At 42.1% G+C, this 11816-nt stretch overlaps 1 protein-coding gene across 1 annotated transcript; it reads right to left on the reverse strand.

Moving 5' to 3' along the window:
• Nucleotides 1-2709: 2709 nt before the first annotated feature.
• On the reverse strand, nucleotides 2710-10457 carry si:ch211-171h4.3 (serine/threonine-protein kinase SBK2). The gene is made up of 5 exons (XM_068711489.1): nucleotides 10043-10457; nucleotides 5912-6056; nucleotides 5610-5812; nucleotides 5359-5520; nucleotides 2710-4667 (listed from the first exon to the last, which is right to left on the reverse strand). The coding sequence occupies exons 1-5, from the start codon at nucleotides 10046-10048 to the stop codon at nucleotides 4035-4037; spliced, it is 1149 nt and encodes a 382-aa protein (XP_068567590.1). The 5' UTR covers nucleotides 10049-10457; the 3' UTR covers nucleotides 2710-4034.
• Between the last annotated feature and the right edge of the window lie 1359 nt (nucleotides 10458-11816).

Here is an 11816-nt window from a genome sequence, read left to right on the forward strand (position 1 = left end):
GTTGATTACAACTTAAGATTTTGCCCATCGTTTCTACAGGATATGTTAAAAAACAACAACACATGATCGCCACAACAAAGTTCAACGATTAAACTGAACGTTCACACTCAAAGGGAGGACCTGAAGCCTCCACCATCCAACAAGGTTGTAGCCTAACATCACCTTTACCCTCAGCCTCTTCAGTGCTCTACAACGCTGTCAGCTTTCTTAGTCTCGTAAAAATGTAAACCTATCTGGCAGCTGGACCTGTAAAAAGTCATTTCAAGGGATTTGCCCCGCGTGTCAAATAAAACCACAGTCTGCCACACTCATCGTCTTGACCCCTTCACGAAATCCTCTGGCCAACTTACATGACAATTTAAACCTTTCATAATAAGAGCATTTCACTTTTTAGTTCTCATCTTTCCAGCAGCACCTGAAGGCAGCACAATAGTTAGAATAACGGCCCCGCGGCAGGTATGTGACAACATCATGCACACTTTTATTAGCGGACGCTTGTCAATTCCACCGCGGACAAATATAACACAATATCACCACATGTCATATCGTGTTGCATTTTGTGACGTCTGCATTCATGCATTGATTCATGATTGCGTTTAAAATGATATTTTCATGATCCGTGATTTGTCAGCTTCTAGCCTTTCTTTTCTCACTCTCTTCATTTGCATTTTGGCAAACACACACACACACACACACACAGTCCAACACGCATGGTGTTAACGCAACATATCAGATGAAATGTCAAGAGTGGAATAGTTCACAGGCCACCAACCAGCGTCACCCCCCCGCCCCCCCCCCACAACCCTCCTCGGCCCCTCGGACTTGCTTCCCAAATGCGATACGGTAATATAACTGTCTGCTTTTAACAAGCTCGCTGATTCATGAGTTTGGGCTCGGGATGTTTTGCGAGATGACTCCCAGATGATCTCTTTATCTCAAACTTCACTTTTATTAACATCAAGCATTTGTTGTTGTGTATTATTTGGCACTGGATGCTGGAGTTATGGGCTGCAGGGAGAAGCAGATAAGCGAGAGGTCAAAATGTTAGAGTCACTTTTTGCTTGAACCGACACCTCGACGGGATGGTTTAGGTGGAGCTGCGTGTGTGTCGGAGGGGGGGGGGGCTCATGAGTAGCGGGTCTGAGTACATAACCGTAAATCCTGCACCAGTGTCTCGTTATATGGGACATGGACTAAACCAAGCCGTAAAGACATATTTGAAAGTGCCCTTTTAAATTGGGTTCATGTGTTCACGTAGTTGTTATTTTACTGGCTGCGGGTGAAAGCTTTCTATCTTCATCATGTCAGCTTTCCAGGAACTAAAAAAAAAAGAAACAGCCTTGTTTTTTTTAGCTTTACGATTGTGGGCCATTTGAGTTTGATGCAGAAAGGGTTTCACAAGCAAACTTTTATTGGAACTTAAGGTATGACAGAAACTAAAAATGGGGTCACAAGGTTGCTTTAGGTACAACACCATATGCTGATGATATATGATGAGCTGTCCGTGAGGCCTTCACAGGGATCGGGTAAACAAGACCTCATCCACCCTCGGATTTACTCTATTTAAACTCACAGCACTTTCTTTTAGCTCTGCCAATAAACAATACAATTTGACATCTTATTAGCTTAAAATTAAGGTAAAGCAGAAAATCCTATTGGCTTCTTCTACAATTCTGCGTTCTATTTTTAAAGTGGAGGTGAGGTGAGGGTAGTAGGACGAATGCATTTATCCTGTAGCGGCTTTTTGTTGTTGTTTTTGTCTCAACTTATATTTACGACTCCTCCGGTTTTTATTAGACTGGGCAGCGGGTCAACATTCTGCCATCTCCCTTTGACCTCAGCGTCTCTCTTTTCCTCAAAAAGAAGTCAAAGATCAAATGTTTTGTATATGGAGGTGCATGGGAAAGATAATTAATGCGCCGGGGTTGTGGGGGAGGGGTCTTGTAGCTGCCTTTTTAAGTTTAGAAGAATGTATTTTATTTATTTATTTAATTTGTATTTCTTCTGTTTTTTTGTTATTTTATTCTCTGACAAACTTAATTTTTGTATCTATGCATATTGTTAATATGTTTTAAAAAATGAAAATGTAAATGACAAAAAAAAAGAAGGCAAAGATCAAATGTTTTCCGGTAAACAAATCATGCATGTATCGCCGGCCTCTGCCTCTGTCGCAGCACAGGAAACGGACACCAGGAGTGAATCATCTTCTCCCCAAATGGCATTTAAAAAAAAAAAGGTTTTCTGCTCATGTTTCTCAATCAGTGGTTCAGTGTGTGCTGCACCGCTGCAGCAGGGCGTCCAGCTGATTGTTCTTGCAGGAGAGATAGTGTGTGACTTGGCTGCACCGTGCGGCTCGCCGATCAGGGAGCTGTGTGGCTCAGCGGCACATACATGGTGCTGAGAGGTTGTAGTGTCAAATTTACGACAGCGGATCTATTTTTGAAAACATCTGGGGAAGCTCTCCTCACCGTGTGCATGCCTCCGTGTGTGTGTGTGTGTGTGTGTGTGTGTGTGTGTGTGTGTGTGTGTGCGTGTGATCTATTTGCATTGGTGTATAATCTCACGAGGACATTATTGAGATACGAGCATGCCGGGTGGTGATTTACAAGGTCAGTGTACTTAAAGATGTTTTAAAAAAATCCGTCTTTGTGATGTTCAATAGAATCATGGAACGATGCATTGTGCTCAAACTGTTCACAAAAGAGCCTCTTTACAAAAAACAATACCTTTATTGCATTTAAAATATATTTTAAAGACGGCACGTGTCTGTAGAATAGTACACAAATAAACATACATTGTGTCAATAACACTGCAGTATTTATGTTACATTCAGATGAGTGTCTCTCTCAGTGTTGTGTATTGACGAGTAAATCCATGGAGCTGTCCGTGGTGCTGAAGTATAGCAGACAGAATTTTTAAATTTAGACTTTTTCTATCTGAAATCACAAACTGGTTATATTGAATTTAATACATAACATGTAAAACATGTACAATATAAAGAGAAAGAATATGAGGTTTGTGGTTATGTACAAAGTGCTACAGCAGCTTAGGCGAGCAAGCTAAAACACACAACTAGCATTAGCTTGAAGTGGCTTGCTGCCAACTACGTTTTCTGTGCTGGAGAAATAAACGCAGCATATAAATATTTACTTCCAGAAAGAGCCGCCTTTGAATAGGCTTATTTTTATGAAATATTTATGCCATTTGACACGATTCTTTATTACTTGAAACCGTGTCAAAGTGTTTTGGCGCTGCACCTCTCGGTCTGCTGGCAGACGTGTTGATGGCTATAAAAACAGTCTATATACAGTTCATAACCTACTATGATGAATACGCTCAAAAGTCGAAACCCAAATATAGACGCAGAGCATTAAAGGTGGTATCTTTTACAAGGACACGATAGCGTTACAGCTATTAATTATTATTTTTACAACACGAATACACACTAATAATCCCCAGAAGAGCAGCCGCTACATTCTTTTTTCAAGACATTTCTAATCTCATATTTCAGATACAGTTAGTTATGGTAATTTAGTTTAATTAAATCCCCAGAAGCTCTTTTGAAGAGCAGCATCTTTTATATATAGCGGTCTACTTTGTATTACCGTTGAAATATTAGGGACAAATATTTGTCTTTTCAGTTGGGTTGCAACAATAATTTAGCTGTTGAATACTAGAATTTTTTTGATTAATTGATTAACCACTTAAAATGTAACAAATGAGTGAAATCATTTGATTTTGAGAGCTTAAAATGACGAGTGGGGTTTTGTCTGATCAACAGTCCAATTGCTAAAAATATTTAATTTGCCGTCACGAAAAAAAACCTAAAAAAAAAAAAGCAGAAAATTCTCAACTTTGAGACGCTTGAACCGGAGGATCTTATGACCATGATGGCTTTTAAAGGCACAAACTATGAACTAAAAACAATATTAATCAGGTTTAGTAAGCTAAACATCACATATATTTATAAAACACGTGTTGTCATGTAAAAGGTGACGAGTTGCTTCATAATTCTCTCGTGTTGTTTTGACTCCTCATCTCTCTCCTCTCCCCTCCTTCTCTTTCATGTTCCTGATCGCCCCTTTCACTCCGCTCTTCTTCCTCTCCTCCTCCAGCCTCGCCCTCTCCTTCTCCATCACCCACTCCCCTCCGAGGTAATTCAGCGCAACCTCGGGTCGCCCGCGGAGCCGGGGCGTCGGGTCCAGGAGCTTCCGGAAGAAGCGGCGGGCCAGCGGGGTGAAACACGCGAACTGGGGCGCCACGGGAGGCCCGTCCTTCTCCGCAAGTCCTGCACCGATTAAACCGCCCTCGCCCTGCGGCTCCGCCCACACGTCCAGTTCGTCGTCGTCGTCGTCGAGGCCTTCCGCTCTGTCGGACCACTCCCGATACTTCAGGTACGACCGGCAGTCGCTGGCGGTTTCGGCCCAGGGGTGACTGCCGGTGAGCATGGCGTAGGTCAGGATCCCCAGCGCCCAGCTGTCCGTGCTGGGCTCCACGGACACCCAAACTCTCGGCTTCTTCTTCCCCTCTTCATCCTCCTTGACGGCACACTTTCCATCGCCCTCGCTGCTCCAGCTGTCCTCGTTGCCGCGAGCGATCTCGGACTCCGGGGTGCAGTAAGGAGAGCTGTACCAGACCTCCGGGACCCTGGTGCCCACGGCCTTCACCTGGTGGAGAACACTCATCCATTTGTCTCTTTTCTACGACAGATTGGTGATTGCAACTAAATTACAGTCAATTTAACGTGATACAAAAAGAGGTTTCTGTATATTGATGGATGTTCTTTAAACCCTGGGCTGCTTTTGGCTCAGTCTTCCCCTGCTTTATTTCAACGATTTGAGCAAAGTTACTGTATGTCTTTGTTATTCTGGCCTTAGGGGCCACATGTTGCGTCTGAAAACACAAATAAAACGCTGCTTTCATCAATTTAGCCAACGTGCCAAAACCTGCCCGTTGGAATTACAATGATGATGATGATGAAGCAGTAATTTAGCGGTAAGCCTCGCTGACTAAGCTTAACAAAGATAAATGGATTTCCAGCACCATGGATCCCTCACAGTCGCGGGTCAGGTTGGCTGACCTTTCAAAAAGGTAAAGGGTGAAGCAAGTCAATTATTCCACGAGACTGATGGTAAAGCTCCGGGTAGTGCTGAACTGATGATTCTCCTCCATTCATTTACCTGGACTGCTATTCACACCTTCAGCATGTCTACATTGACAACAATGGATTTGAGGAACGTGAACGGCCCCTTATTCTGCCAAATTAAACAAAAAATAGCTTTAGAGAGGCAACCCTGAAGATTTTCGGCTTGACCAAATCATTCAACATTTTAGCGGTACGGTGTGGTTCGTACTGACCATGCCAAAGTCTCCCAGTTTGACCCAGCGGCAGGCGGAGTCGCACAGGAAGACGTTCTCTGGTTTGAGGTCCCTGTGGACGAAGCCAAGAGAGTGCAGGTGGGACAGAGCGCCACAGAGCTGGGACACCACCCGCTGACAAGAGTCCTCCTCCATACCGACCTGGGGAGTACAAGGGGGGGATGGATGTGTGAGCCATAGGCCTACTGAAATCCTGCATCTGAACACAGCATGGAAATAAAAGCCCACACCTCGGGCAAGATGACGTTGTAGAGGTCGCCGAAGAGGCTCGCTTGCTGAGCGAAGACGTAGTGTGAAGGCGTGGAGTAGGCGATTCCCAGCGCTCTGGTCAGCGACGGGTGAGTGCAGAACGAGAGCGAGAGGTTGTACTCCCTCAGGAAGGAGAAGAGAGACGTGGACTCACGAGGGAAGAACTTCAGAGCCATTGGAGTACCTGGAGGACACGCGGGACAGATACTGACGGAGGTCTTTTTCTTTTTTTTTTGTTATTGGCGTATTGAAGTGATAATGAACAATAGTTTCTCCCCCTCACCTCTCTTCCTGTGTACAGCCAGCATGACTTTGCCATACGAGCCTTCACCCAGCAGCTTTAGGACCTGGAAGTGCTCCGATGTGTCCATCGCGGTCAGAGACTGAGCCGTCAGGTGGCACATCTCATCCAGGAGTTTCGCGGCAGCCTGAGCACGCACACACACACACACACACACACACACACACACACACACACACACACACACACACACACACACACACACACACACACACACACACACACACACACACACACACACGACAAAATAGACAACATTAAATGTGTTTTGAGCAGGAGTTAGATTACTATTAAAAGGACAGACTGTTGTCATTTTGACATGGAGGTGATTTCAGATGAGGTTTACTGATTACCAATTGCTGTTGGTGACTTGTTGTCTTTCCTTTCCCCTTCAGCTTTTGGCCACACTGCCACAAGTAAATTGCGTCATGAGGCACGTTATGGAGCCAGCGTTCACGAAACCAGGAACCCGGCTCTTTATCCGACATGATCTCATAGGAAGGCCTGTAAGTAGCGCGTCAACTATACAGTGACATTTAGCATGTCATGTCGCTTATTGAAGCTTTTTCGCGTGTCAATTAAGTCCTTTCTCATTCCCAACTCGTCACATACAGACGCATAACTACTAGGCTAGGTTTAGAAAAAGATCATGGTTTGGGTTCAAATAAGGACGTTTGTAGATACGGAAATGAAAATTATGGAAATACGAAAGTTCGGTCGGCTCGTCAGCGTAAACCGTCACATACGGACGCACAATTGCAGTTTGTTGTGAATTCAAACAAAGCTACTTGGTTAGGTTAAGAACAAAATAGTGGTTTTGGAGTGAAATAAGGATGTTTATCAGGATGTGATTTTTCACATCTGTGCATTTCCTGGTACGACAAGTCAAACTCCTACCATTATGTGTCCCTTTGACACATAAATGTGACGTTTCTACATTTAACATATAGACAAACAACATCGTCAGAGGTTGAAATGCCTCGGCTGAGAGTGGCATCCCCCCCTTTGCAGCTCTCTGGAATGCAGCGCAACCGTTGCCGTGATGATTGTCGTCATGGCGATGCTGGCAACACCGATCCACGGGTATAAACATGTCTGTTAATAGCCTCCCGAAATCCTTTCACACACACATGCAGACAGTCTGATCTTTGTGTTGTTTTGCTGGAACGTCGCTGTTTCCACCACAGCTGGCACCCTTGGGCCCAGGCCGGGATTTAGTGTCACCGTCCATCCAGACGTTGGGCAGCTCATTACCGCCCATTAGAGGAGAAGTCAGAGCTGTCAGATACTGTAACCCCCCCCCCCCCCACACACACACACACACACACACACACACACACACACACACACACCACCCCCTCACTGAGCCTTTGTTCATACTTAGCAAACACAAGGACTCGCAACATTTCAGACACGCTTTACGATCAACTGTGCAGATTCTTTTGGCTAGAAATGGAACATTTGTGAAATTTAAGATGTAAAATAGTAGTGTTTCTGGTGCGAGGTGTGATTCATTGAACAGTTTCAATTGAATCAACAAGGAATTCTAAAAATCAATCAGCTGCCAGATTATTTCCTTAATCTCCAGATGCAATACAAACAAATCCTTCAAATTACTAATTTATGATCGCTAACGAACACAAACATGTTGCGTTGCTGTGACAGTGCAGCACATGCAGCAGAGCTTCGCCATATGGTCGATGTCTAATCCATATGTGACTACATTTATGGGGGGGGGGTCTCAGAGGAAGCTTAGCTCAGACCCTCTCAGATGTTGCTGTGCTCTAATTACTGAACTATTCAGGTCAGTCTGAGACAAGGCCAGCATCATGAATGTTTTAATTAATTAACTTTTTATTGTTTATTTTGTACATGAAGTATTACATTGTTCCCATTATCCTTCAAAAACTCAAATCAACCAAATTTAGAAATACATCTTTTCTTTCTTTTTTCCACTTGTGCAGATTTCTTTGAAAAAAAAGTGGAAAAATTCAGATTTTGTGGATGCTGTGAATAAAATGAATCAGCCACACACTGAGCATTGCTGACGGTCACAGAGCTGGTCGGGTTTAGACGGGTGTCAAAGAAGGTGACGCCGGTCTGATCTCTCACAGAGCTACGATGACAGCTTCACTGTGGGACGTCGTGTTACGTAACACACACACGCACGCACACACACACACACACACACACACACGCCTGGAGTGACTGATGTGTGTTAGAGATAAATGACCCCTTCTACTTGGAAAATGGTCTCTCTGGACCACAAACACCAGTGTGATGAAGGACGGGATCATCAGCATACAGTTAGAGCTAAGACATGTAATTGAGACCAACATAGCAATATTAAACAAATACTTGAGCTTCTGGCTACTTCTCCTTTCACTCCTCGTGCTTTTGAAAATATACATTCTACTATTTATATACTACTATTCATTTTCAACAGCATATATGTGAATCATGTGAATGTCTGACATTTAAAATCAAACATTTAAGGCAATACTTGTGCTGAAGAATTAGCTGATGTGGATGATGTAAAACCTCCGGTCTAAATATGTTCATACAGTGTCAGTGTGTTAAATGAGACACCAGAGCCTCAATATAACAAAACAGCTTGATGAATATTCTTTTGAAGACTTATTTAATCAAACTGTGTTGAAGCAGCTCAAAATAAGAAGAGTCATTTTTTCTAGACTATTAAAAAAGGTATACATCTGATTGCAACCTAAAATAATTTAGTCCAAAATGTCTCTTTAACCCTGTGAAGCCTGACACATCATATCATTTTCAGAAAATTCTGATTTTTTTATATTGAAGTGTTTATTGGACCTTTAGTCAAAATATATTTATATATATATTTTGTATTTACATATCTGATATTTTTTTTGTATCACATTTGATACATTAGGCATATTTATCAATGTATTGATCACAACAATGTTTATTTTAGAAAGAATAACTAATGATGTTCATTGCTTTTGAAACATTTGGAACATTTCAGTTGGTTCCAAATGTTCCAAACAGCAACCTTTTTACAACCTGTTTGTTTTGCAGGCAAAGCACAGTTTTTGCACAGGACTTTTTTTTATATATATATATAAAAACATACATTTCCACTCAATATATCTTACTGTGACATTTCTACCTTTAATTAGTTTAATTAAATGACCAAAACAGTGTATTTGACATTGTGATATGGCATAATCCAGATTGCATAATGAAATGCAATACAAGGATTTACAGGTGAATTATTACTTTATAAACCTGCTGTATCATATTTGATACCTATGTTTTCAACACGATTTTACTAAAAAATAAGGAACGAAACATGAAGTAATTATAGTTTGCTTCAATACAGTAAATATTCATATTGAAATATTAGTAACACTATAAATGTTATTCTTACCGTAACTGTTTCAAAATTAGCAACGATTTCCCTGCTGAAAACGAAAGAGTCAGTACGTGACGGCTGCCATTTTGGAAATGGAATTTAAATGCCTGCTACTGCCTGCAGTGCATGGACAATCCACCAGATGGCAGCAGACATGTATAGGATTGTATACAACAGGTTTTTCAGGAAAGTATTGCTCATGTTAATTCTGTAGAGGTCTCTGAAACTCATGTAGCAAATATGATACAAATGGCGCTATTAAAGTGTTCACTTGTATTATGATAAGGCAACAAAAGCCCTCTGATGACAATCATGATAAAGATAATTGTTGAGATGAAATAAACGCAAAAATATGAAATGTTCACAATGTACTTCATGTAAAACCCTACTGCATCAGACATCCACGATGATCTCTATCCAACACATCCGTTTGCATTGTTCCTGCTCATGATATTATCAAAATACACTCCATATTTTCAACGTTCTCCATCTGGTCATTGTTATTTAAAAGGGTCAGGTCACCCAAGTTAAATATATTTTTTTCCTCATGTGTGGTATCTTCATCATGCAGATAGTTTGTAGCCGTCCAGGTTATGACAAATCTGTGCAGTTCCCATGAAACGAGAGGTACATGAGAAAGTGTGTCTTACAAATTGAGTGAACTGACCCTTAAATCTATGAACGCTTGCAGTGAGAGAATCTCCGCAGCAGCTTTGACTTACTGTCATTCTGCAGCTGTGGTTCAGTTCAGCGTCGTTGATCTTCAGTTAGAAATCTGTCTAGCATAAATTCTCTTCATTTAGCAGGTGCACCTGTCAGGAAATCCTTCACATCTGCTGCACTTCTTTCCACCTTCTGTACATTAAAAAAACCCAACAACCTGTGTGTCTCAGTCTGCTGCAAAGAGAGTTCGGCTGTGGTTTGCAGTCAGAGGAGAAACTCTCCACACTGACCGACGAGCTCTGAGGATTTCATGTCTGTCCTCACCTCCACTCCTCCCCCCGGATCCTAGCAAGAGAGAGAGAGAGAGAGAGTTCGTCCTACTTTCCATCCCTCATTTGAGCATTTTCTTCTTCCTTCCGTCCTCCTTCCCTTCCTTCCTTCCTTCCTACTCTACCTCTGTGTGTGCTCTGTAGAGGAAGCCTATAGCGACTGAGAGTGTTCATGATTGCATCTGTGTGTGTCCACGCTCGGCTTGAGTGTTTTCACCAAGTGTAAATGCACAAAAAAAAGTGTGTTTGCATGAACTGAGATGTATCACCATTAGCCCAAAACTGCAGTTTTTCAAAAGGCTTCAAAAGTGAGTCAATCCCCATAAACCCTCACCTTAAAATACGGTGCAGCAGAAATAAACATGTTTACAGCCTGGTACCGAAAACGGAAAACAGTACGGGAGCCACATTTCTCTGTTTATCTTTTATATCTCACCCATTTAAATGATTACATGCACATATGTTCTCCGGGGTTACGTTTGTATTTGACATACAACACTTCGGTCGGGGTAGATGGATGGTTCATAATAAAAGGAGACTGGTGTTTGTGTCCTGAAACCAAAAGTAACATAACTATTTCAACCAAAGCATGATCTTTTACTTAACCTGACCATGCAGTTTTGTTGCCTGAACCTAAATTATTGAGAGTTTCAAAATAACAAACTAGCGACTGAAACATTAGACCATCCATATACATGTTAGTAGAAATATTGATATGAAACATATATTTTTGTTGTAAAACGTTGAGGTTCAACGCAATGCAGACATTTTATTCTGGCGACTGAGTTGTGTTTCATCTTGGTTTGGATTAAAATGACGAGCTCTCTCTGTTTGGAGAGTTTTGTCGTTACGGTTACAATGATAAGAACTTGGTTAAAGAAACCAAAGTCGGCAGTCGGTTGGAAAAAAAGATGGAAACCCATCCTTTGACCCAGACTTTTTTTAAATTAATTTTTTATACTATATTTATCCCGTTAAGGGGGAAATTTTTCTCTGCATTTGACCCATCCCAGTATCAGGGAGCAGTGGGCTGCCCATGCCATGTTCAGTAAACAACTGAACGAAATGATCACGAGTGAGTAAGAGTGGTTTCATTGCATAGAACAGGTATAGATTTACTCTATGGGGCACAAATTGAGGCGGAAAAAAACATCAAAAACACAAAAATCTGGGTGAAAGTTGGAGGAACTGCAGTGAGAACAAATCCATAGTTCTTTTGTTTATTTTAGAATATGAATCCACTGAGCTGCCTTTTGACTGTAGTCTGCAGACAACAGTGTCCTCTGGCAGCTGGAGGAAGAACAACATAACATGTTTTGTCAAAAGCGTGTGTGTGTGTGTGTGTGTGTGTGTGTGTGTGTGTGTGTGTGTGTGTGTGTGTGTGTGTGTGTGTGTGTGTGTGTGTGTGCATGTGCGCACGTGTGTGTGTTGTTCCCTCTCTGAGGCATCCAGACAACACAAGCTGTCGATCTGGCGGTCAACAAAATGATCACCCGTCACCCTC

The sequence above is a fragment of the Cebidichthys violaceus genome, unplaced genomic scaffold (genome assembly GCF_023349555.1).
Source record: "Cebidichthys violaceus isolate CVI_PGR_0920_01 unplaced genomic scaffold, fCebVio1.0.p SCAF_16, whole genome shotgun sequence".
Taxonomy (NCBI): Eukaryota; Metazoa; Chordata; class Actinopteri; order Perciformes; family Stichaeidae; genus Cebidichthys; species Cebidichthys violaceus.